We start from the raw sequence: 27839 nt of genomic DNA, 5'->3' as shown, positions 1-27839 counted from the left end.
GAGATTTGTGTCAGATGCAAATTCTGTTATGCTAAGATACCATTTAGCCATAACAGCAATCAGGGAAATTAGCAGAACCTAACAGAGAAGGAATAAAGTAGAGGATGCAGGTGCTTGGAGCTCCTGACAGGCTCCAGCAAAACAGCATCTATTTGCATACTATCTATCAGCCCTCATCCATTGATGGATTAATTCTGAGACACAGATTCCCTGCAGTTCACCTACCAGTCACTGTAATGAGTCACTGCTGCAGGGAATTCTTCAAGGTCCCCCTGTACTCCGTCAAATCTTTCTGCAGACAGAGAGTGAGAATAACTTTTCAGATCCCCAGACTATTCTAAAGGTCTGGTCAGTTCTGAAGAAGCCTCCTGCCTCTCTCTGCTCATTGCATAAGAACACAAGACCAACTTGTAGGCCAAGATAGGTGCCTAATCATGTAGATGTTTTCCTTTATCCTCTGTTTCATGCTGTCTCTCACAATGAGGACACAGGTGAAAGCAGACAGATGTCCCTCAGGGGTCTGAGGGCCTGCCTGGACATAATGGACACTTTGCTTGACAGAAACAAAGGACTTGCAGGACTTGAATGGCTCTGTGATCTGGAAAAAGATCCCAAATGTTTATTTCTAGGTCACTGGTATAAAACTGGGGTACCTTGCTACTGTTTAGAAGTGGCCACCTTCTGATTATTATTTGAGAGCCTATAGGTCCTAAAGCAAACTATGGGTCTCACCTGTACTTCTAGTGAACAAATTTCTCCATCACAGAAAGAGCCTATAGGTCCTAAAGCAAACTATGGGTCTCACCTGTACTTCTAGTGAACAAATTTCTCCATCACAGAAAGAAAAAGCCCTCCCTGAATCAAGGTCCCCAAGCCCCCATTTGACAAACTTAAACATTTACAGAGGCTGGAACTCTATAATCTCTTGTATCACAACAGACCTTTTTTTGTGCTCTCTACACCTACTGATAATTGACAATGTCTGGGGGACATGCCAAGAAAAGTCTTTATCATACCTGTTCTGTGAACTGATAATTCCCATTTCCAGATCTTGCAACCCAGTTCATTCCACCAGAGTTGAGCTGTGTTTCCTAGATGGTCCCATGAGCTCCTCCATGCCCACCTACATGGTGGTACAGTTCTCTTGCATCTCTTTGTATTTCTTCTACTGTAAAATGGCTAGTAGTACACAAGCACTCAGCCACGTGGAAGGCTTGAGGTGTAATGTTATGGTCCCAGGTCCTCTAAAGACTGGGAAAGAAGCATGGCAAAGGCAATATGGAAGCATTTATTACGGAAGCATCTCTTTAACGTGGCAAAGATTGTATTTCAAGGCATCATGCTGAGAAGGCCTGAGGAAATGATAAAGTAAAACATGCTGAAACGGAATGATTCAACTAGCTGACCCTGATGTAATTTTTGGCCTGGATTGCTCTTAGCTGCCTTTGAAGGGAGGGTGAGTAATGCCTCAGAACAGCAATGCCTAAGGCCTCCTTGGTATAAATACATGAAGATGGAGGCAAAGCAACAGAAAGATCTGCTGTCCGCCTAGAAAAATAAGATAAAAATTTTGATTTTCCTACAGGCATGTTGTGGCACAGTGATACCCTGTGAGGAGTTGGGTCCTTTTCCTCACAAATAGTAATTATATTGCAAACATTTAACAAAGACTGCCCTGCAGTCAGAAACCAGACTTGCTCTCAGCACAGAAACAAAATCAACACCGGTCTTACAAGAAAGACTGGAAAGTGAATGTGATGGCTTGCTACATCTGAACAGATCATTTATCACAAAATGCATTCCGTGAGAATTTTGCTATCAGATTCCTTTAGGAAGAAGCTGTAAATGTTCAAAGACTTTGCAAGATCTAGAAAAAGCAGGTCTTGATGAGAGCCAACAGATAACTCTTGAAGGCAAAAAATCAAACCATCAACATGAAATAGTCCTATGAAAAGAGTAAAAGGATGGGCTTCACTGTTTAATAGTCTATCTTCTAAAGTTGGACTGACATCCCAGCCCAGGGAAGAATGATTCCAAGAAGTAAAACTCAACCTGTAATAACAGAAGTGACACATCTTTCATAGTGAAGAACCACCTACTGTTGTGGGAGGATGAGACAGTGGCAAGTAATGGGTGAAAAAGCATTCTGAACATGGGGCTGGACTTGGAATAGCTTCCCTGTCTCCATACATACCATGGGAAAAGGCTATGGATTGCTCTGACATGGTTGTTTTGTGGATAGTGGATACTCGCTGGAAGAAAGGCACATCTTCTAGAAACAGGCTGGTAGGTATGAGCAATAGGTTTTTGAATAGTTCCTTTTTTTGTAATTTATCTCCATTTTCAGAAAAGTCTTGCTTTTTTAAGGATTATAGTTAGTAAAATTTCATTACTTTCATGTAATCCATCAATCATAACTTTCCAAAAGAGGATAGTAACTCTCATTTTACACTTGGGGAAGCAGAAATTTGGAAAACTAAAGTTTCCAAGGTCCTACAAAAGCCAGATGCACGATACAGAAGAGAAATAACTCTCTTAGACCTCAGCCAGATGACCATTTGGCAGTGGAAATGTCATTTCCTGACACGATGAACAGTTCTTAACAGAGCCTGTATCACAGGCTGTTATCTGGTATCATTCTTATGTGAGGAGAAGATTCACATCTGTAGAGAACTTTTGACCCTTTAAAACAACCTCATGTGAAGGTTGGGTTGGGATTTTTCTTCTGAGAGTGAAAGCAAGTCACTTTTCCCTGGAACTGTTCCCTTTACATGCTGCTGCTGACGCTGTCGATGCTGTTGTGAGTGAGACCCCAGTTCACCATCCCACTGGGCTTTTAACACTGTGTGAATAATTTTCTGTATTAAATAATTACGTGTAATAGCTAATACAGTACTTCCCACACTGTTGCATTGTGCAGTCATATAATTATTTTTGATCATTTATAATGACATTAAAACCCCCAAGTGCCAGACTGAAAATAAATCTGTCACAATGTTGGAGCAATATGCAAATTCCCTGGGTACATTTGCTGTAAAGGAAAAGGTCCTCTCTCATTGAAGCTCTTATACAACTTCTTTAACTTCTTTAATCCTTCAGAAAAGTGGAAGATTGCATAGCTCTGGCTGATCCGTGTTAGAAATTTCACACATTCTACATAGTAATCAGAGGATCTATCTGTGTGCAGAAAATTGCTGGCCTTGTCCTCCAGGAAGAACATCCTGCATTAAAACAACAAATGTAACATGGGAAGCAGCAGATCAAACAGCCTTTTTGTCCCTCACCAATCGCTTCCATCACAACATGAAAGGACAAGCTTTTTGCATGAAGAGGGAAGTTTGTTCTGTGTACTCATTTCATTCTTGGCCTCTTTTTCCGGGGCACCAACAAAGAAACCAACTGAGATCCACTCTGCTCATGAGCCTTCCTGCAACAGACATTTTCCATGAGGAAACAGGAAAGAGACCAGTATACTTCATACAGGAGGTCAACCAGTGTTCAGAAGGCTTTGATGTTTCCTGACCCAGATTCAACTAGATGTATGAGCTAGGTTTTACTGCGAAATTCCATTTCTCATCATCTGTCTAGTTTCTTCTGTTACATTCACCTACCAAATGTTTTTCACACTGCATGACTTGTTTAGGTGGTGTCACGCCTATGCTGTCTCAGAATATAAGCATATGCACAATAGAAAAACTTTAGCCTGGCACTACTTTCTTTTCCTTTGAAGTGTCAGGAATGGCCAGATTTCCCCTCCCACATGCTCAGGAACTGGTGAGGAACTCAGTGAAATCTAGAATTATCAAAGAGGATTCCCTTACCTTCATGTGACAGAGAAGGCAGTTATTTGCTTGCTAACTCCTCATTTGTGAAAATTGTTGCTAAACCAACCTCATCCCTGAGCATTCAGTTGCAAATTTTCATTTTCTCTATTAACTGGGAGATTTGTTGTTTGAGGCTCTACAGTTACATCAGGTGTACTGTTTAACTTGAGGGCCAGCACTCTAAAACACCAGGATGTTGTTCCTCTTTCTTTTAATGCCACAGCCTTGTAACATGTTGGCAGCACAGATTCCTGAGTAGTTTTGATTTAAGGCCTGGAATAACAAAAGCAGCTGCTTTGGCCCTCAGCTAGTGTGATGCCCTTCCATGTTCTGTGAGAAAGTCTCAATGCCGAGCTGCTGTGAGAGTACTGTGGCACAGACTGTGCTACATGAGGCTCAGTTACTTTCTTAGCCTCCCTTTTTCTTTTTTCTCCTGGACATATGGGCAGATACGAATTCTGTCAGGCAAGCAGCATCCAGGAGCAAGGTTACCTGATTACTCTTGTTCCAACCCACTGATGGGTATAAAGGACTGGGATGACCTGATCATCCATGTCCAGAATAATTATCCCAAGTATTTCCTCACATCAAAGTCACCTAAACATGCTGCTCTGACATAGTACTTTCAGTATTTACTTTTGCAGAAAGGGCTTAGAAAAGAGGCTCATTCTTCCTCCCAGACCTGTAGACATGAAAGAACATGTGGTCAAATCCCTACATGATAGGTATGCTATGCAAAATGCATGAACCTCCTGGCAGACAGGTAATCACAGTAAAGAGAAAGCAGAGGAGTGATTAACAAGGGGTTAAGATTTTTTCCCTTTTCTAGTGTATTTCCAAAACCCTTGAGCCTGATTCAGCAATTCCTTGAGAGCCTCAGACCGACTGCACACATACAGTGCAGTGTCTGGCTGTGCACTACAGAGATTTCAGGGATTTCTGGTCATACAGCTGCTGGGCTTGTTGGAGTAGCTGAGATTAATTCCAGCTGGGCTACTGGCTGTAGCAGGTCCAGAGGAACACACAACACATTCAGACTCCACCCAGAAAAAAATTTGGGGTGAAAAAGGAAAGCATTTCTGGGTAACATGCTGATGCATTTTGCAAGGTGGCTGAGATGAATCCACAGAAGTAGGGAAATACATTGCACCCGACATTTATTGCAAGCTCTTCTGATGAGACAGTACACAGGGAGGCTCTGTGGCTGAGATACTGATGTGTTTGAACATGGAGACCTGGGATGTCTGCCAGGGAACTTCAGTAAAATGCAGAATCACAAAAAGATGTTAATTAGCTTAAAAGCTATGGGTTTTAATTCCATTTTTAATTTTCTAAAAGTCCCTTTCTATGTTTACTTTTCCTTTCAGCCCTGTTTCTGTGTTTCTTTTCCTTGCATCATTTCTTGTCCAATCATTTCTTTCTCTGTTTTATTAATACTCTCCTCTTTCAGGGTCTTTGGTTTATTTCTTTCTGTCTTTAAGAATATTCTGTCTCCATTATGTGTACAGCTTCTCCTCTCCTCCAGGTCTGGTTTCTCTCTCTTTTCACCCCAGACACGGTCCTTTCTGTTTGTTTAGTTCTCTCATTTTCATCACTTCACACACTCTCTTACCTGACTATTCCCAGTTCTCTCCATGCTCACTATTTCTTACCCAACATCAAGCAGAGCTTACTCTTCCTTTTTGTTGAATGAAGTATATTTTCCCCCACCCACAAACCAACTAGCTTTCTCACCCCTCCTTTTGCCTTTTAAAACACTTGTTCCAACCAAAGGCAGGGTGTTGGTTGGAGACTGCCCTTCCTATTGCACTGGGTAGATGACTCAGTCAGAAAATACTCCATGTCTAGACACTGCCCCTCCAAAACAGAAAGGGTAACACTGAAGCTGAGGAGAGGAAACAATTAGATAATTACTTAGGTTATGAACCTGCCAAAACCAGCAGAGAAAATCTGCAAAATAAGAGCCATTTGACAATCAGAATTGTGTGGCCAAAGTCTTTGAAAGGGAGGCAGCTGCCTGCACCATGAGCTCATGTATACATTTACACAACTTAAACTACTAATTTATACCACTATATTTCACCCCAGACCATGTGATTTTTAATGAAATATGATTCCCATGTCTGTTGGATGGACCTGGAGTGTTTTTCTGCATTGAACAAAAGACCACTCAATTGTAACCACTTTTCCTGACATTTTTACATCAGTGCAGAATGTCTTTACTTTGCTTTCTCTGTATAAGCTGGAGAAATAAAACACTGTGATGAATGACGCCAGGGCAGCATCCTAAGTTATTCAGGTATTGCTAAAAGTACTAGAATGAAGAAGTACAAAAAGCATTAGATTTCCAAAATTAAACAACCTGGTTTCTGGGCTGAAAGGGTATAGACTGGATATAAATTTCAGTTGTTTGTGAAAATGCTGAAGCCTCTAACCTGACCAAGGAATGACAGATTGTGGTTATGGTGAGAAAGAAGAATGCAAGTAGTATGAAGCAGCCAGTGTGACTTTAGGAAGGACTGCTCAAAGGTCTGTTTATAGGCATAAATGTACAAGAAATGGAGTAGTTAAAAGGGAACAAAACCAGATGAGTCATTTTGCAGGTTTGAGAAGAGATATCACTGCATTAAATGCATGATAAAAGCTGACTGAGAGGAGCTTAAAGAGAAATAAAGAAGGGCAAATGCATCAGGGGAGAATGAAACACTGAGGAGACATAGATCCATCAGTAAATAGAGGCTAAGAAATAACCATGGGTAACACTCATGTCTTCCACTACTCAAAGGGTCATAGCTCTTCCTGGGATCACATGGGATTACAGGCCTTGTGCTGAATGTGAAACTGGTTTGAAACAGTGCACAGAAGTCTGAACTCTGCTACATGAAAATAACATTAAAGAATGTCAAGAATTCAGAGTAAAGTAGCAGTGATAAATGAGGGACTGAACTAACAGAGGCAGGACAGATGGTGTTGTTACAGGCTGCTTTACAAGTAACATCCATAAACACCCAGGGAAGAGAGGTGCTGACAGTGTCTGGGAAATGGAATAGACTTGTGATCTGTAGTCTCTCTGATAGTCATAATTCCGCAGAGGAAATCCCCAAGATTCCCTTTCCACACCCCGTTGTGGATTTGACAAAATATACGAACATGTGCTTTACTTTATGCATGGGACTAGTTCCACTGATATATCTTCCCTAGTCTGAGATTACAGGGACGGCGGCAGAATTCATAGTTCTTGGATTACTAGTCCTGCCCTCCTGCCCGAGCTAGTACGGGGATAGATGAAACGTTCCTGAAAGAAAAAGTAGATGTGCTTCTTCAGTAAAATAGCCCATTCCAGGGAGTTGGAAAGATCTGAAATTGCTGGAGGAATATCCATCCCCATATTAGCATGCATGTTGACAGATGGTGCAGCTTCATATGAATAGGAACTTTAAGTTGCTGCCTTTGAGTTGAAAAACCCCCAAGCAGGTTTTGTAAGGCAGCTGGTCCTTCATGGACTGGTGTTTGTGGGGATTTCTTTAAGAAGCTAGGACAGTGGTAGCTGTCCAGACAGAACACCCCAGACAGCACAGCATTGTCCTTCAGTAGTTTTCTCTGGAAAAAGCATGAAGCAGCAGCAGCTTGCTCTATGCAGGAACTGGAAAATAGCTCACCAGACTGGCTGGAGAATTTATAAAATTAGAAAAACAAAGGAGCAAAAGGCCTTGGCTCGACAGCGTCCCTTTTGGACTGTCTGTCTCTTTGAAGTAACTAGTCTTGAATCAGTTTATAAGCATCAGCCAAGACAAACACTCAGGTCCATTTGGGAGTTTTGCTTCAGAGCAGCACATTAATACTCTGTAAGGAGATGCAGGGCATGTATTGGATGTTTTCTTTATCAGCAGCTCTAATCATCCCAAATCTCTCTTGCTCATTGTTAGCACACCCTCCTGTCAAGACCGCATCAGAGATAGAGGAACTGTCTCACACACTGCTTAGTTTTACCCTGCAAAAAACCTGGGATAACTGATCTTCTCATCCAGAAAATGTGCCACACAGAGACACAGGTCTCTCAGAGGCTGGCCTTGTCGCCACCTGGCATGTGCTGCCTACACCAGCAGTGGCTGCTCCACCCCTCTTCCCTATAGCCTCCCTGGAGACTAAACAAATCAAAACACTGTTCACAGAAGATGGCCAATATAAAGACCACGTACCAAGGGGACTTGCTGACTAAAGCAACCAATCCAATAGTAACAGTACTTTTTGTTAGGAAAGCCCTTGTCTTTCTACTCCCTTTGCATACTTTAGGTAAGTGTTAGGAGATGAGCCCTGACTCAGACTTGGCTCCTTATTCCTATAGCTAGCCTCTCAATAAGTAAATCCTTGCTCTTACTGCAAGAACAACTTGCAGGGCTGTATTATCCATGCTAATTCTTTGCAGTCAGGCAGATATGTGATCCTGCCTAATGCCTGTGTAACTGATGGTGTTTGGTTTTTTTCACCTTTACTATCAAGAGTAGCAAATAAGAAGGATATGTCTCCTCACAAAATGGGAGTGAAGAAATAAAAACTGGACACAGTAAAAAAAATCTATTCAGTCAGAGACTGCCACCTTTTCTTCTGTTATGCATGTAACATAGTAGCATGTAACAGGTAGCACTGTAGTGCATTATATTACTTCAGATGACAGCAATTGCCACACCACTGCCTGCAGCAGGTACTTTGCATATTAGGCTTCCCCCAAAGCTGTTCTGCATGGGAACGTCCCTGTGGTGACTTCTGCAAGAAGGTAGGGCGATAGCAGCTCTGATTACCTGGGGGATCTGTTCCAGTTCCCTTAGCAATTCTCTCTGGTAAAGGCATGAATAAATAGCAGCTTGTTCTACCTTGCACAGATGGAGAAACCCATGATCCTCTGTTGCTGCTGCAGACCATTCATTTCAAGGTGCCTTTAAGAAGCGGCTGTGCAAGGGAGAGCTCTGGGTGGCTGCTTCAGAGTTACAAGTCCATTATCATGTTGCTGTTAGCTGAATGACTAACTGCTGGGTTAAGCACCACAAAGATGGAAAAAACAGAGTGCATTTCGCCAGCGTCAGTTCTGTGCTCAGTTCTGTTCTGCCACGTTCTCCTGGGGCTTGTTGCTAAAGTGAGGACACAACACCTTCAGCTAACAAAGTTTCCCTGTTGTCAGTCATAAATCTTGCAGCTCCCTCATTTTAGGGTACTCTTCAGGTAGAAAAGAGTGATGTTTGGGCAGAAATTCAAAATAAGACAAAGCATTGTGTTTTATTGCTCAGGAAATGGCAGACCAATCTATCTTCAGCTGAGATCTCATGAGCATTTAATCATACCATTTCACATCTGGGAAACACTAATATCACTTAGCATCTAATTTCTTTGTCTGAGGGACTTGGTTGGTTAGAGGGGAGAGGATGATGGCTGTGCTGTAATGATGTTCATCCAGGTGACAATGAAATCCTTTCAGACTTTTCCAGCTGGTGTTCCTGAGGACAACCTATATCTGCAGACGTAGTTTGGTTTTATACCTTGAGTGACAGGAGGAAACAAGATCTGGCCAAGCAGAGGGCTGAGGTAACAACTTTCTCCATGCTAGGAGACTCTCACATGAGAACATATTCAAGGCAAGTTCAGCTTCAGTCCCAAAGTGCAACCCAAAAGGAACCAGATTGTGCCGCCCAGTGTTGGTCCACATCAGTCCAAGTGCTCATCTGGGAGAGGGGGTGTCCTTCTTTGGAGATCAGGTTGAGTCAACATGGAGCAGTAAATGAAGGCTGCAGGCCAAATCCTTGTACTGAGCAGACAATGGCAAGTTACACAAGGGATTTTGATGTTTCCAAACCCGAGTCATTGAACTGGTACTCAACAATCCAGTATGAATATACTGCTGGAGGCAAGTCCTTTTGCTGTATTAGTCGTTTTCACAAGTTCATTCCTGTTTTTCTTTCCTGTAAATCCTGTGGTTCCATTTTTTTAAAAAATTGCTTATTTTCCTGAAGGTATTTAATTCAAATAGCAGTTTAAGAGTTAGTACTGTGTTTGGCATACAGGCCAGGCTAGCATTTGAAACAGATTGATTCTTTCCACTGGCTATTCTTTCAGGATGGGCAGGACCCAACCTGAGGTTGCTGTCTGATCGTTAGTTAAGAAGACTTTATTGAGACTCTACTGTTCTGGTCACAAGGAAAACTTTTATATTCTCACTTTCATTATAGTGTAGTTGCTGGGGATTTAGTTTGGAAATTACAGAATCATGAAAAATTGGGCTGAGAGGGAGCTCGTGAGATGGTCTAGTCAATTCCCCTGTTTCAATGGAGATCATACATTACTAAACTGTTTCTAATGAAAGGTTTCCCTAACTTAATCTTAAAACTTTAAATTATGGAGATTCCACAACCTCTTTAGGCAATCTGCTCCAACATTTTGCTATCCAGAAGATACATATTTACCTGATATTGTTTAATACTTTGTTGTGCAGTAAAACTTGAAAAGAGACTAAGCACAGGAAAGTAAGAGACAGGAGGTAGAAAGGGCCTCCAATATCATCAATGCCAATTCCTTACTGTTACGGGCAACCACGTCAGGTAAAGCCTTCCTTGTACATGTACAAAGCCCGTTTGAACTGGCTGAACTTTTTGTCTAAATACTCAAATTCTGCTGAGAACCTCGTATTTCTCAAAGTTAAGAATCTCCTCTAAAGTAGAGCCATGAAATCAGAAGAATGTTACAAAGCTTGTGAAATACATTTCTGGGTATATAGTGTGCAGATAATCTTTTTACAGAGTGCAAGAAGATTTGCTTGCTAATAGATAGGGTGAAATCTCAAAAATGAAAGGTAGATTCCTCTGAAAATTTAAAAAAAAAAATAAAAAGAATAAAAATCAGTCCTTCACCAGGACTGCACAAGTTGCTCCTGAATTTCAAGAAAACTACATTTGAGATAGGACAGTGATACTGGGCTCAGAAAAAAAATAGAATTGTGACTCTTGTAAGAAGAAGTCTTAGAACATGTGGAATAAGAGAGAGGTGTGTGCGGGTGTAAAGTCAACACAGAATTAACAAGAAAAAGTAAGACTGAATTCAGTAGAATTGGAGAGCAAAGTTTCTGAGCTGAGGATGAGCAAGATGTTAGGTTAGAGCTGGGAGAAGCACTTAACTCAGTGATTGCCTAAATGTTTAACATGAAGGACAAGCATGACTGTCAGACATGATTGTTCTCATCTTTACCAATGTCATAACTGATGCTTCAGGCAGTATTTGTCAACCCCAATGTCTCAAAGTATCCTTCAAGACACAACCCCATGTGTCAAGGTATCATTGAAGATACAAAAAGGCACGAGATGGCATGAAGTGCCTGAATGTAGGTGTTTGGATTCCACTCCTTATGCCACGTGGCTGACCAAAACCAAAGAAGAAAAAAGCCCCAAAGAAGAAAGCCTTGTGTAATCTGAAATTACATGAGGTCAGAATCTTTGTCCTTGTCCTGCAGCAGCTGTGCCAACTTAGTTGGAAGAGCTTATAGGTTATAATCATATCTCATGATGCAGCTATACTAGCAGAATGCTGTGGCCCAAAGGACAGGACAGTACTTTCAGACAGGACCTGCTGGGGTACTGAATATTATCAATGAAGTCTTAAATTCAAAACTAAAGCAATCCAAACCATCATTGAGATGTAGCCCTCACAGAAGAAACATTTTTTTTCAAAGCTCATAACTCAAAATGAGTCATTCTTGATTAACTTCATTTGGGCCAGGAGACTAATCATGGGATGCTATTTATAATTTAAGGAAAGTCAGAGAGAGCATTAGATTAACATTCAGAATGGAAAACATGCTATAGCCTTAACATAGTGTCACTATTATAACTTAATGAAAACAGAGAACTAGGAGCCTTCTCTATTGACAGGTGCTGCCTTTTTTTTTTTTTCTCAAGTGTGTCTACTCTCCAGTGAAAAAGTTATTAAATATATGTGAGACTCCAATCCAGAGAGCAACTGTCCAGCTCAGTTATTCATGGGGTAACAGATCAGAAAGTTTCACCTCCTCCTTCTCCTCACAGCTGCCCCACACACATGCACACACACACACAGATGCCAGGAAACTCTATGCCTATAGCACCTACCTTGGGTTTGAAAGCGATTAATTTCAGGACCATCTCAACAGTGAAGAGGCCAGTGAAGAGCATGTTGAGGATATTCATGGCTTCCTTGAACATGCAGCTCTGACCGTAGTGCTGAAAAATAGCATCATGGCAGCAGTGTGAGGAAAGGACATGCCAGCCAGTTCGGAATCCACAGGGCCCCTCCTGATCTGCCTATATGTTGAGGTTCTCTAAAGAAAATGCCAGCATACTCCATTTTTTCAATTTAGAATTCCCATCTCCCTTCACACATAAGCATTGCCATACTTGTAGCCATTTTTGGCATTGGCTCTGGATCTCCTATCTTTAAAAAAAAAAAAAAAAGTTTTGAATGGTGGCTACCAAAATTGCACTTACCATTCCAGTTGAGGACTCATTATAAATTTGCATAATGGTACAAGACAGTGTCCAATTGTGTTTGTTATCTCACCCTTCCCTGACACTTGGATTACTTCTTTGATCATTACTGCACAGGGAACAGGGGTTTCACTGAGCTGTTCATAATGATACCAAGCCATTCCCCAAGTAATTACACTTAATTCAGGATTCTGCAAACTACATGAGCAGCTCAAATCATATCTTTCTAATATGCATTATCTTGCAATTTTCAACTCTGAATTAAATTTGCAATCGTGCTGCTCATTCACTTAACTTTATTAAGATTTTATGAAGTTACTTTCTGTCTTCTGTTGATTAATTCAAGTAGTGTCTTCTGCAAACATTACCACCACACTCTTCCTATCCCTGTGTCCAGATCATTATACTTGAGACTGATTGCACTGCCTTATTCTAAGGTCATCTTCCAGTTCACGTTATAAGATCGCATTTGTATTTGCTTAACTTTGATAAACTTTAACTAGGTGGGATGAATTTTCATATTCTGCATTGGCTCAGGGTGCTTTATTTAAAGGAGTTTTAGTTAAAACAATTCAGCTGCAGCTGAAAGTTGGGTCAGGGCAAAATAATTGTTGAGGCATTTTCAAAATTGCTTGTAGTATTTTCCTTGAAAGAATTTAGTACCTGCAGGACTCTGCTTAAAAACTTAGAATTTTACCAGAAATTGGCTTTTGTGTTTGCTGTCTGTTACGATGTTTGACTCAACCTATCCTTTGAAAAACTGTACTTTTCTCAAGATATATATATATACTTTCTGGAATCTCCAGAGATGTTGTCCTGCCTGTGGGCTCACAAACATCTCACATGACCACTGTCACAGCAACTGAGCATGCTTCAGGGTGAACATAATAGTCCCTCTCCATTGGGTCTGTCTTCATGACAGCAGGGCAGCAGATACTTCAGCTGAGAGCAGAGCACTTTCCTGTGCTCATGCTGCCTCACTCCTTTTTTGGCACCTTAGGCAAGACAGCCGAGGAAGACTTTTCAATGGGGATGGGAAAGAGCTAGACAAGGTGAAGAAAAAGTAGGGAGGTCAAGAAATCTGGTGGGATTGGAGACAGTGAGAGAAAGTAAAGTGAAAACTGACTGTGAATATAGACAGACTGCTAGTGAGCGATAGGAAAGAGAGGCTAGTTTTGAAGGGGGGCTGGGAATAGGGCAGACTGGGATTGATCCAGTGGAAAATGTGGTGGTGCGATGCTAAGGTCAAAAGGAAAGTTGGTGTGGGAGTGCATGGGGAGTTGGACTCACAATAAGGGAACAAACTAGAGAAGGGAACAAAGTATAGCAGAGAATCGAATAGAAAGGGCTGAGAGAGACCAGAAAGGAGGTCCATGGAGGAGTAACTGCAACTGGGAGTCTGCGTAGTGAGAAGGATGGGTTGAGGAGAGGGGATTTGGACTGTCTGGGCCACAGATCAGGGAAGAGAGTTCAGAGACAGACTGGGTGAGGAGGAAGGCTGGGTCTTAGGGAGCAGAGTGACAGGCAGACTAGCTCTTAAGCAGACAGAATGTAGAAGAGAACAGGGCTCAAGAGGCCAAGGAAACTGGGAGTGCAGAGACAGGCGTAACAGGTGGAGTCTGGGACTGACTGGAAATGAAATGGAGGTGAGTGAGGCAGGCTGGAAGGAACAAGCCAGGAAAGTACAGACCTGGGGAAATGTACAGAACAGTTTGTGTCTATGAGGGCCCATTTCCTGACTGAAAGGAATGTAAGACTTCTGTTTTATAAGCTGGCTACTTAGTAAAGGTTTTGACTCCTTCCCCTTTAGTGCTGTTCCACCTGCCCATGGTAATCTACTGCGTCTATTTTCTATTCTTGTAGATCCAGTCACAAATGTTTCTTTAGTGGATTCACATTTGATGTTTAGAAACCATTGCACAGTAAGGCAAATGAATGCACAGCACAGTGGGTGGTAAGGCCATCAGTAGCACAAGCTTCGGTTGTGAAGCAAGTTAGGCAAACACCTATGAAGAAATGCTTTAGGTGGAGCTAATCCTGCCTTTAGGTGATGGGCTAGACAATACGACCTTTAGAGGTTATTTCTATACAGTTTCTATGATTCTTAACACAGAATAAATGAGATACTAGGGCCTTCCTGCCCTCTATCCCCAGTTTCTTTGATTGCCTTGTTTTCTGAAATATTTTCTCTCCACTTTTTAACACAGAAAAGCCCCAAATTTAAAATTCAGCTCTCAGGTGAGTGGCAGTTCTGGGATTACTGCTGCATTTCATAGAAGACAAGTCAGAATTGAGAAATCACTTGTTATTATAGTGGCCATTGAATTGGTCTGTGAAGCAACTATTGTTGGGTTTTTTTTTTTTTTCATTTGTTTGTTTTTAAGGAGTTAAAAAAGAATTGTTGAAAGTGTCAGATATTAGCAGGAAGAAAATGAGAGGCAGTTTCCTCATATTAACTAAATGACATCAGGAGTGAACATGGTACAATGTTTTTTATCATGTCCCTGTCTCTCTCCCTCAATACCTGGTGTGAAGATGAAAGTAGGTCTCAACATTGGCCATTTCTATGTATACCCCAACAAAGTCTAATAATTCATCACCTGTACGGTTTTCTGTTTGCTTACTTACTTGCATGGCCAGGCAGATGGTGTTCAGCAGAATCAGAACGAACATCAGGTATTCAAAATAGGTGGAGTTGACCACATACCAAACTTTGTACTGGTACTGGTTTTTAGGGATGTATCTCCGCAGAGGCCGGGCTTTCAGGGCATATTCTACACACTGGCGCTGTGAAAGAGGCAGGGTAGATTTAAAAATCAAAAACAAAATACAGGATTGGTGAGCTACCTCCAAATATAATAAAAATACCTGTTTCAAGTTTTTTACTAAAATGAAAATGCTTGGTAGAAGAATCTCTTTTAGATTGTAATCTGTGTGTATATTGTGCATATTCTATAACATATTCTATTATATATATTCTATATAAAATAATATATTCTATAAATGTGCATATTCTACCTGTTGAAGCATTTCATTTGCATTTACTTCGGCCAGACAATGCTGTCATGCTCATTTAATCTCAGTGAACCAAACGGTACAGCACACATTCTTAAGTAAATATTGTTCCTTGAGCAAATCTTACAGCATGATCATTTTTATCTGAGTCCTGAAAGGTGGCAGTGAAGCCAGATTAGTGTTCTATCTTCTTGGCAATCTTTGCATATTCCTCTCTGTATGCATTTCTCCCTTAAATGCTTATTCTTGATGTATTTTCTACCTTTAGTGGCAACAAGGTGTTATAAATTACCTGGTTTTTGTCCAGCTCACAGTTCTTGTACTCTTGTTCTCCTTGTTCCTGAAATGTGACGATGACGAAACCAACGAAGATGTTCATCATGAAGAAAGCAATGATGATGATGTAGATAATAAAGAAGATGGAGATCTCAACCCTGTGATTATAGATGGGTCCCACATCCTCCATGTGGGAATCAATGGACCTATACAGCAACCTGAAAGCAAACAGGAGCCCAATGCAGAGAAAATCTGCCACTGCCTTGAGGCCTTTTAGGTGATGGTATAAAGTTTAACTCTGTGATTTTCTTCTACTTGTATCAAAATTAATTTACTCAGAGATGTGCAGACTTGCACTGATCTGAGTGTAAACTCTTGCAAAAGAGAAGACACGGCTCTTACTAATTTTACACATTTGAACCTGTTCAGGGGTGGATTGCTTTCATAGTTGAACCATTAAAATTTAAAACAAAAGTGTGCCCTGCAGTTAGCAGAAGACAGGAGAGTCTGTGTCGTTGGGAACTGAGTTTTGTGAGAAAAGGGGCTCTCATCACTTTTAACATTTGTTAACGCTGCTGTTAGCATTACTGGGGTACACAGGTCAGGGTCAACCCCCTGATACCCTGCATGCTCGTGTCACTTTGGCAGAGTGGAGGCGTGGGGGTCCTCAGCCAGCACAGTGGCACAGACAGCACAGCCTGGTAAGACATTCTGTGTCTGCCCATACTGCAAAGACAGCACTGCTGTGTTTCGTACTGCCCTGCTGGCTCCGTTGGGAAACTTGCAACACCTACCAATACTGGTAAGTGCCTGACAGGCATTTCATATCCATTTATATTCATAATATTTGTAACAAATATTGCTGTCACTGTTACTACTGGCAATCATTTTTTAAGAGCTAGAGACTGTGCTATGCACTGTTTACAAGTACAGGAACAGCAATTCCTGCAGGCCCTGAGGACTTTACAAAGTACATAATACTACAATGTCTGCTGTTACTATTGCTACATTTAATGCTTTAGACTTATTTCAATACTTAGAATGGGAGAGACTATGCTCTGCATTTGAATTTTCTCTTTTGAAATGAATGAGGACATTGCTAGCGTTGCACTGGTCCAAGAAGCACTCACTCTGGCCAGCCCTCAAAGGTTGAGACAGTGAAGAGGGCCATCATGGCAGTCAAGACGTTGTCAAAGTCAAACTTGCTGTTCTCCCAGCTCCGGGGCTGTATCATCGGCTGGTTGACCTCACCGTCTTTGTATGTAATATAGTACCCTCTGTGGATAGAGAGCAGAGAGAGAACATGGCAGAACTGCACTTCCAGTATGAGTCCCTGGGAGAGGGTGGTCAGTGAAGGGGGCTAACTGGGAAAGGCAGACCCACCTGCACTCTGCTGCCGTCTGCTTGGAGCTATCAGTGCAGCTGTACAGCTTACCCTTGAAAAGGAAGAAAGAGGAATGAAGGTTCCTTTCCTGACAGTGCAAGGGTTAGGGCAAATCGTGTAGCAAGGAGACTGTGCTTACTACTTGCTTAACTAAATATGAGTATGTTTACATGCTCTTTTGCAGATAGATATGAGGAAACTGGATTGAGAGTTGCCTGCATCTGGGTAGTTCAGAGTACAGGCTTTTTCATCTGCTTGCACAGTACTTTCATGTGTATGTCCTGAGGTGCATGACCACTGAGTGCTGCAGAACACTTGTCAGAAGCATGGTGAAGGGCAAAGAAATAAAAGCAGACATAAAGAAGTGAACGAATAACCTCCCATGTTTATTTGGCATGCCCGTTCCTCTACAAGATGGTGGGTAGACAGCCTGCAAGTAACAGTCCTTTAGAACAACCCCCTTCACTTCCCTGGCACTAAGTCACGCCACAAGCTATTTAGGGAAGAAGAGGGTTACTGACTTTACTGATGGTTTTGTATGGTTACGGATGAAGGGCAGGAGTTCTGAATGTGCCTGGGCCAGTTTTGGGGAACTGCTGGCAGCAGCCCAGGTAACACTGACAGTGCCTCTAATGTTTTGCCTTTCACACAGAAGATACCATCTCTCCTTCCTCAAGCTTCTTCATGATATTTTTCTTCCCATCCCATAATATAGCTTCCTGTAATGGATGAATGAATGGGCCCAATGGTTTTACCTTAAACAACTGAACTCCAATGCAGGCAAACATGAACTGCAGCAAAGTGGTGACAATCACAATGTTTCCGATGGTTCGGATGGCGACAAACACACACTGGACCACATGCTGCAAATGGAAGATAGGAACAAAGGTAACTTGCAAGATTGTTCTGGGCTGCTTTGGCTAAGGGAGAAGACCAAGACTAAAAATACAAATAAAAGAATTTCATTTAACTATTGCTCATTAAGTAATGACTCAGGAAAGGGGAGAGAAGACCAACTTGTTACGTTCCTCACTGTACTCTTAGAAGCAGGCAGAAAGGGATAGGAAAATCCCAGAGCTCAGCTCTGTGAAACTTCCAGCAGCACCAACTTACACAGCTGGGCACCCACCAGCCCACAGGAAGGAGTGTATCTAATACAGAAAGGCTACGTTTAAACAGGCTTGTGAGCCTGTCTGTAAACCTAGCAAAGTGCATCACTTAACCTCAGTGGTGATGCTGGGCCACCCAGATGGAAAACAACTTGGGAGAAAAGGACCTGGGGGTCCTGGTGGACACCAAGTTGAACATGAGTCCTCACTGCAAAGACAACAAATAGGACTTTTCAGCCCAGACAAGAGAAGGCTTGGGGGAATCTTGTCAATGTATATAAATACCTGAAGGGAGGATGCAGGGAAGGCTGAGCCAAGCTCTTTTCAGTGGTGCCCACTGACAGGACAAGAGGCAACGGGCACAAACTGAAACACAGGAGGTTCATCTGAACATTGGGAAACACTTTTTTTTAATGTGAGGGTGACTAAGCTTTGGAACAGGTTGCCCAGAGAGATTGTGGTGTCACCCTTGGAAATATTCAAAAGCCATCTGGGCATGGCCCTGGGAAACCTGCTCTTGTGGTCCTGTTCGAGCAGGGTTGTTGGACAAGACAACCTCCAGAGGAAGGGACCTTTCAACCTCAACTATTTGGTGATTCTGCTGAAACACTACTTGAAGCATTACAAAAGTCCTTGTAGCCTAAAATAACTTGAATTTAGTTTACAGAATGCATTGGGACTCTTCTAACCTTTAGTCCTTTGGCTCTGTTGATGGCCCTCAGAGGTCTAAGGACTCGCAGAACACGCAGGATCTTCACCACATTGATGGCACTGGACCTGGAAGAAAGTACTAGAACATTTGAGAGATACAGCAATATAGGGAGTGTGCCACAAGGGCAGATGGATTTCACCCACCCTTTCCTGTCTGAAATCTGACATGCCTTAGACTGCTTAGAGCCTTAGACTGCTTAGGATAGTTAGTCAACTCTGCTATGGCACTTCAGGGGTAAGGAAACTACTCTCTGATGTTATCTTTATAGGTTTTGCTTCCTGGTCTGGACAGGCTCAGTATATATTCTCCTAGCTTTCACCATCTCTCCTGTATTAATGAAGGGAATGGAACATGGGCAGGGTATTTTTTAAGCAAGGCAAACTGCCAAATACTCTGTAGTTATCTATGATATGGAAATCATGCCAAGATGTAGTCATCACAAGACATTTTCAGATAAGGCTCAAAGAAGCACTCCACTGAAATATTCATAGAAGAATGGAAACTCCAGATGACTCCAGCATTAAAGGTATACTGTCCACCTGGAGTTTGATCCTGCAGTGTGTTTGGCTTCTAATCCCACAAATTAATTAAGTGTGTACATAAATTTAAGGATGAGGAAACTCCCACTGAATTGATTAGGATGACTTATGTACTTAATTTTAAGTACTGAACAAACTATCTGCTACAACAGAGCTCTCTGCATCTTCCAAGACTAAAACTATGACTGAGAATCTTCTCCATGCTGTATGACATCAGGCCCTCCTACTGATTTTGGGAACAGGCTTTTTGCTAATGTATTGAGTCTAGGTAGGTCTGTAAGAAAGAAACAGTATGTCAAAATGAGCACTGTGCCATTCTTAAGACTCTGACTGAAAGCCCAATGGACCTGACAAATCCTGCTGCTTGCTTAGCTCTGGAACATAATGTACAGGAGCTGCTAATCTGTAATGGTAAAGATTGGGAGCTGATTTCTTATGAGATGTGATACTGCTTAGAAAACTCCCTATTCTACACATACAGTTCCATATAATCAAGTAAATCTATAAGCTTATTAAGCAAATTAACAGATCAGCCAACACAAAGTGGCACGACAAAAGCAGGATCAGCTGTCACTGTCACCAGTACTCTATGGATTCTCACACAGGTCTTCAAGGGCTTGACGGTCTTCCATTGACCTAGACCCACAATATCTTAGGAAGTAGCAAAACATTATCACCCCTTTTTCCAAAGAGTTTATGACAGCTCTAGGAGGGAACAGGAAGTCACTCAAGTGTCTTGAACTGATACAGTGAATCAGAGATCTTGGAACAAAGCTAAATGTCATCAATCCCAATGGACCCAGTTTCTTGTTCTCATTTGTTTTTTCTGTAAGGTCCCCCCTCCAGGTCACTAGTATAGCACTTACCAATTATTACCTCCCTTCTAGAGGGTGAATTTTAATGGTCTTGAATCATTTGAGAAAAATACCTCCAGGCTCATGAGAAAAATCTTACACAGATAAGACAATGAGCCTGAGGTATCACTTCCCAACCCAGCCCTATGATCCCAAAGTAAAAAGCCAGTTGAAAAATAGCTCACTCACTGGATCCCAAAGGAGATGAGAGAAACGCTGACCACCAGCAGGTCTAAGATGTTGAAATAGTTTCTGCAGAAAGAGCCCTTATGGAGGAAAGCCCCATACGCAGTCATCTGCAGGAAGGCACATGAACACACAAACACACTTTGCCATTAGCATCTGTTCAGAAGCCAAACCCATCTGGTTGTGCATCTGATTGTGTATATAACTGGGGAGGGGCAGTATTTCTAACATAGCAGACAATTTACCCCCAGACCCCAAAGGAGAAGTTGAGTCCCCATTGAAAGAAAAGAAAGTGAAGAAGACAGTAAGATAGCTATGAAAGACCTAACTAGGGAAAGCCAATACTAGGTTCAGTGAGGAAAATATGCACTTTGAGTACATAACATTTAGAATCAGCAAAGCAGCAGAACAACTGTTCACAGAAACTACTCTTTACAATTGTATGCTTTTCCCTTTTTCTTCAGTGGCAGAGGACACTTGTGAGTATGTAGCTTTGATTATTAAAAGTCTCTTTAGCTAAATGAAATAAAAAATATAAAATTAAATAAGTAATGTTTTTCAATGCTTAGACCAGCTGGAGCAGACAATTGAGTTCTTTTCTGCCCGTGAATAAAAAAACAGGATCCCTCAGGGATCTGGTTCTTCAGAGCTGAACCGAAGCAACAGGAGAAATTCCTTCTCTTTTAAATTTGCCTGTTCTGCTCAGCTCAATCCTGTATCCCTTTTCCTATCCCTACCCATCTTCCTCTATTTTTATTCTAGATGCAGTTGCATTTTACCCTTGGTTTTCCTTAGAAAGCCCAGGGTAGGATTATCTCAAGACAGAGTGGTTTCTTCATGGAGGTAACCATTATGAACATCACCCAGCAGAGGAAAGGAGAAACTTTACATATTTTACAAGAGACTTTCTGCCTCATCTGGGTATGGAGGGGTACTGAATACCTGCTAGCTTTGAGGAGGATGTCACAGCTCCAGAATTGGGTTAAGTGACAGTGTAATCAGGAATGGGTCTCAAACACAATTGTCAGACCTGAACACTTCTGAGCTCAGAATCTGAAATTTAAACTGAGCTCAGTTACAGAATATGACTAAATGAGTCTGGCATGGCTAAGGAAGAGGAGGTGATGGGGGAATCTGTACCACCTACCTTAGACCTGGCGAGCAATCTAATGTAGCTGCTTTGAAGAAAGCCCATCCCCACAACTGCTATTTCCCTCCATTACCTGGGTTAGGAACACAGGCTTCTAAATCTGGTCCTCTGAATCTCATCTAAGTTAGATGTCTAAAGTAATGTGAAGGACACCATGAGACTGTTCCTCAATGATGAGCTCTAGCCAGCCTCCCAGCTGAGAAGTGTGAACTAGAAGTTCAAACTGGAGTTTTGTGGCTCCCACTAATAGCTCAGGATGGCATATCTGCTAGTGATTTCCAGTCATACCTACATGTGACAACTTTATTCAGAGGAGGGCGGAAGAGCACATGGTATATCAGATTATTTTTTTCACCAAACATCCATGACATCAGGGAACTGACTATCAATCCATCAGACAGAACTTAGAAGGGGAGGAAGTATAAACTCTGGTCTTGGCTTAGAATTTATACTTATAGACACATTCAGTTGGGGAAGCAGGGAGGGTTTTTTGCCATAACAAAGGTGGTAAAGATGCCCTTTACTGGTTAGATTTTGTATGGCAATCTTGAAAGAAAGGAGACACCATTGAAATCAGGAGGGGAAGGTCTGTTGAGTTTAAGTTCTATATAAACTATAGTTCTCTCAAGCCTGTTGAGAGATTTTGTTATCTCAAAAGAGACTCTCAAAGAGTGTATAATCTATGTCTGCCTCCCATCTAGGGCATTAAACAAGCTTTTAGGATGCCAATTAAAAAAAATCTGGTGGTCACCTTGGTAACATTCACCAGGCTCCACCACGGCAGTGTGAGGCTTGCAGGTGTCATCAGCAACATGAGGGCAGATGAAGCTTGTTTCTCTACAGCCTTGAACATCCTATGGCTATTTATTCTTCTGTTTCTTACCATTTAAACTAACCTTGCTGTTGTGCAAAACATTGTGCTTAATGCAAGGCAGCAGAGAAACACACACTGAGAAACTAAGCAACTTGTGATGCAGGAACTGACAGGATAAGAAGCGAAGAATTTCTTAAACATCTGTAGTTTTTGCACTCCTCTCCCACTTTAACCCAGAGAATATCCAGGAGTGTCGAAATAAATCCACGGAAGTTAACAGGAGGACATTGGGAAGGCTCAGTTACTATGCGGTACACTCCCCTGATGAAAACAGAGCAACACACCAACAGGCTGGGTTAAGTTCTGCTTCCACTGAAGTCATTAGGAGTGTTACCATTTGCTTCAGTGGGAGCAGAATTAGTAATTGTATGTTCAGACAGGTGCCTTGAACCATGGTTTTGTTTTTAAATGTTGCTGTTGAGATGTTTTCCTTTTGTGACAGGCCTTTTTGGTCAGCCATTTGGTATGTGCATGTTCAGATCTATTGTGTAAACAGATGCACACTGCACACAAGAATATGTACATCTCTTTGGAGAACATGACAGCTCTGGTGAGTTTTAAGTTATATCAAAAAGCACATTCCTCTACAAAAATATGCAGAGGCCACCCTGCTTGCCAGCCTTTAGTATGGATACTGTTATTAGGGTCTTGAGCTGCAAGATTTGAGCAACTCTAAGGTACTGCCTGCCAGCACTTAGAACTAGCTTGCTGAGAAAAAAAAACAAGCTGCCAAGTGAACCTAGCATTTAGAAAGCCAGCACTTTGCTCAATTACTGTTATTTAAATTATTAGCCTACCAATTTGGGAAAATTAGAGTTAAGAACAAGGCAGCCTATTTTTACTTTCTTTCAAGCTAAACCATTCTCCTGCACATTTCCCTTGGTATAGAGCATGTTCCTGGGAAATGGGAAGCCAAGTTTCAAACAGGCGATGCAGCAGTTTTCATTCACAGCTACAGCCCTTGGTGTTTCAGTGATTCGTACTCTTGGTTACCTCTCCACACCTAAAAAGTGAGCTTTGGCACTGTGCTCCCTGTCTCTTACTTGACTGTGCACCCTGTAACCTCACAGAAGTCATCAGCTGCCTTCTGGCCCGGCCTCATGACTTGTGCAGAACAGAGACCTTCTGTTTGGGTTGTAGCATGTGTAAGAAGAGGTTTATGTGCTCAGGTTTCCTTGCACAGCAAACAAAACCTGTTTTGGAAAGACTGGCCAGGGTAGAGGGAGAAATTTATGGAGTGATGGACTTTTTCTTAGTCCCATTTTACTTTTCCCAACAGGATCATCCTTCCATTGTGATTCCCCTAAAAAGCACTGTTTTGATACAGGGCCTGAATTACAAGTTGGAAAATCAAAATTTCACAAAAGACTTTTTAAGCAACTATAAAACTGTTAAAATCAAAAGATAAACAAACCTTTGTGTAGAGATAATAATGGGGTTAAAAAAAAGAGAGTGAGAGAAAGGAAGAAAGAAAGAAGGAGAGAATGAAAGAGGGAAAGAGAGAAAGAAAGAAAAGAAAGAAAGAAGAAAGAAGAAAACAAGTGTATTGCTCAGATTGGTTACCTTAAGAATAATTTCTAATGTAAAGATACTAGTGAAGACATAGTCTGCATTGCCTAGGATCTGAAAAATAAGCACAATTGGGTTAGTGGTACTGAGCGTGACCCAGGAACAAACAGGCGTGTGTGTTAGCAACAGATAGTGGCAGAAAACTAGTAAGGTTGTGAACAAGTAATGGTAGAGAAGATGGGCACTTTACCTTCAGAGCAATTTCAATGGTGAAAATGACAGTAAAAACTATATCAAAATAAAAGAGAATCTGTAAAAACAAAAGGGAATAGGATTGGGGAGGGTAGATCAGTGACTGATCACTTGAATGGGAAATCAAAGTTCAAAATCAAATACATATGCCTTTTAACAAGGGAACAAGGAAGACTATAGAGGACATGGTTTTGTAACAACGTCCTGTTGAACACAGTGAAGGTCCTGGCACAGAGGACAAGAAGCACATTACATGATAGCTTTTCCAAGTTACAATCCCACGAGGGCTCTAGAGGCAAAATAACTTTTTGGTTGCAGTATTATTTTCTTTCTTCCTTTTTTTTTTTTTTTTAAATATATATCTATATATCTATATATCTGATAAAGAACAGATGATTCAAGGGTTTTCCCAAACAGACTTCCAAAGTGAGAATACAAGGATGCCTGGTCTCTCAGTGGAAAACATAAGATTCCTTCTTATTAACTTCCATTCAGGCTTGTTCTTGTGCCTCTTGCAAAGGAAGAAAAGCAAACTGCAAATTCATGCTCTGGCTATTTTTTTTTCTCTGTCCTGATTTGCCCTGGATTAGGATGAATAACAAAGGCTCTGCCAATTGAACAGAATCCCAGGTCTTGTATTGCAACCATAATTTGGTTGTGTGCTAAAGGCGCCTAACTTAGATTTTGCATCTTTCCATTGGCATCCTGGATAACAGGCAAGCTGAAACACTCATCATTCCCATGAACTTAAGACCTGGTGATGGGGATATTGGTGGCATGCATAGCAGACCACAAAAAGTAGCCCTAGAGTGTCACAGAAGGCAACAGAAAGTCTGGAAGTGTAAAGTGATTTTCAAAGTTAACAGCATCAAGGACAGAAATGTCTTCTCCTGCTGATCGAATGACATCCCACAAAAGCAAATAGGAACTTTCTCATTGACTAATGGGACCAGAATAAAACTCTGTTTCCAATGTATTCCAATATTCCAAGACATTTTAGTCTTATCTACACTACAAAGGGTCAAAATCAAAAGTATTGTGCCCTTGAATTACTTTTGTTTCACCATAACAAAGTTCTAAACCAGAAGGCCAATATATTGAAGCTGTAGAAAACTAATAATTTGTGAAATTTAAACCTTTACTGCTAAAACACCAATAAACATACAGCAGTAAGCTGCCCTCTCATCCCACAGCTGTTTACTGTATCTCAGTGCCCACACCACAACTCAGATTTGCAGATGGCTAGATCCCTACAGCTTGGTATGCCGTGGGCAGTGGGGTAGCTACTGCAAACTACAAGGTTACTTTAGATTGCACTATTTAAGCACAATCTGAATCTGAACTAGTTTGCAGACACTGAATGTCACGTGGGGGGGCCGTATCACTGCTACCATGTAACTTAAAGTTCTTCAGGTCACTGCTCAATTTTTGACCCCGATTTGTTCTCACTTCTTCAAGGCTGTCTTGGGCCTTGTAGATTTTTGCAACTTAGACAATAAAAATAGGCCATTTTAAGGATGGCCAGATCTCAATTGCATCCTGTATTAATTTAGACATGTTATAACTGGAAATGTCCCCTTGCATTGCTGCCTTGTAGGTCTTGACATTTGGTTATTATATCAATGGAATAATTTTACAGTCAATGGGCCAGATTCATGGGTACTCTCAGGCTGCTCTGCATGACTTCACCAACATAAAGCAGCCATAAACTTGATTAAAGTGGATGATTAAGCTGTACCTGCAGCTGCTTTATAACACTAGAGCACTGCAAAGCAGCTAGAGCATACTGGTGAAACTAGCCCCAAAGCTGCAGCTAGTAAAGATGTCCCTTACAGATGAAATCATGCTTAATGAAAATGATCACTGCTCCACCTGTGCAGGCTGTTTGTCAGCAGGCATATTAATTATTATCTAAATATGAATTTACTCTAGAATATATTAAAATGAATGAGCACCTTGCCAGGGTACAAACAGGAGAATATTGTGAGCATGCAAGGTCTTAGGACTTGCTTGGGCTTTAAAGGCTGTTTGATCAGATTGGGGAGGCACTTCCAAAAACTTGCTGCCTGAGCCATGTGTGACACAAGAAAGATGCAGCTACTAGCCTGCCCTGGAACAGAAGCAGTGTCCAAGCCTCTTTGCTAGCTCTTGCTGGGCTCTCTGTTCCTGCCTTCCTGCTCTGGGACAGTTTGTGTCAACAGCAGCAACTAGTCTGCAGAAGTCCTTGTGCACAGGTTAATGCCTGATTATGTTGTCCCAAAGGGAAGGTAGAGGCAGTTCACTTTCAGCTTGCTTGCTTTCTTTTTCTCCCAGACCTCTGTGTGGGCAACAGGGCAGGACACAATTTTACTGTTCTACCATCAAAAGTGTAAAGGCAGATCCCATCTGCAACTAAAACATCTTGTCAGTGTCCCCTTGTGTGATCTATTTTAAACATCTACATCTGCAAAAACTAAACACAGATTTTCATGCAACATCAGTAGCTACAAATACACAAGACAACACTTTGCCCCAAACTTTCAGCTCTTTCAGGATAACCAGCTTTGACTACTTTTTTTCTCATTTAAACCCCTCTGCTGCAGATTCTGCAGCAGCTTCTGTGGCATGTCAGGAGCCCATATGCCAGCTGACATCATGCTGCAGCACTAATACATATTGACATACGTTTATCTCTACATGGTGGGCACACTCAGCTGTGCACAAGTGGGTCATTGGTGGCACAGGTTTGACTGCATTATTTAGCACCCTCCTTCAGGACAAAATGCAAAGTAGTTCTGAGATAAGATCAGGAATAAACCTCCACTAACACCTTCTCTGCATGCACATATGTGTTTAAATGCATGCTCAGGCCAGGATATTTCAGGGAGATAGAACACTGAGCATTAAATTAAGGTTTTATTAAACAACAACAACAAAAAAATTGTCCCACTCTTTAAGCCTAGCAAGCTTTTCCAGCATAAAGGAACCAAAATGCCACTGCAGACAGCAGAAATCAGAAGTCTCACATGTGACAGCTGACACTTCTGGTTCCTGCAATGACCCCAGATTAATGGAAACAACCACTGGCAAAGTTAAGGGAGCACTGAATGTTTCAAAAGGCTAATAAGAATGGTCAGAAAAGAAGGTGAGAATGTATATTCATGCTGAATGCCTTCTTCTCCTTCCCCCAGGCTGGTAAGGAGAGGAACACAGCATATTTTCTGAGGATTATCTCAAATTTAATGATAGGTTTGCAGCTTGCATTCAAATAGTGTGATTCTAACCTTGATGACACCAATTTCCTCCAGAGTGATTGCATCAAACTGAAGAATGTCACTCCTGATTTACACCAGTGTGAACAAAGTGAAAATCAGGCTCTGGGCTTTTTAGTTCAAAAGAAAGCATGTGGCAGAAGAGCAAATGTTCCAAAGGGAACCTGCAAATCCCCTAAATTAGAATTATCTGCATACCAATCAATGTTTGTCCAGCCCATTTCTAATGCCTTAATCCCAGGGAACAATAACTTGTCTTCAGCCTCCTGTCTTTCCTTCCATTACACACACTTCTGAAATGAACAAGAGGCCAAATTCTGCACTGACTCATGTTCCCTGCAAAACCCAATGATTTCACACACAGCCTACAAAAAGCACAGATCAGGAAAGAGTCACTCCCAAA

At 41.6% G+C, this 27839-nt stretch overlaps 1 protein-coding gene across 1 annotated transcript in view; it reads right to left on the bottom strand.

The window, feature by feature from the left end:
- CACNA1C (calcium voltage-gated channel subunit alpha1 C) overlaps positions 1-27839 on the bottom strand; it is a 486917-nt gene that overhangs the window by 57341 nt on the left and 401737 nt on the right. The window contains exons 21-30 of the mRNA XM_056339744.1: positions 24184-24243; positions 23988-24047; positions 20404-20510; positions 18799-18886; positions 17756-17863; positions 17000-17052; positions 16747-16893; positions 15633-15834; positions 14954-15112; positions 11951-12061 (exon numbers count right to left, since the gene is read on the bottom strand). Coding sequence (XP_056195719.1) covers positions 11951-12061; positions 14954-15112; positions 15633-15834; positions 16747-16893; positions 17000-17052; positions 17756-17863; positions 18799-18886; positions 20404-20510; positions 23988-24047; positions 24184-24243 — 1095 coding nt within the window. The remainder of the gene's footprint in view (positions 1-11950; positions 12062-14953; positions 15113-15632; positions 15835-16746; positions 16894-16999; positions 17053-17755; positions 17864-18798; positions 18887-20403; positions 20511-23987; positions 24048-24183; positions 24244-27839) is intronic.

This window comes from Falco biarmicus, chromosome 5 (genome assembly GCF_023638135.1).
Source record: "Falco biarmicus isolate bFalBia1 chromosome 5, bFalBia1.pri, whole genome shotgun sequence".
In the NCBI taxonomy this organism is placed as follows: Eukaryota; Metazoa; Chordata; class Aves; order Falconiformes; family Falconidae; genus Falco; species Falco biarmicus.
The sequence above is the reverse complement of the archived record's forward strand: the minus strand, read 5'-3'. Positions and strand labels throughout refer to the sequence as shown.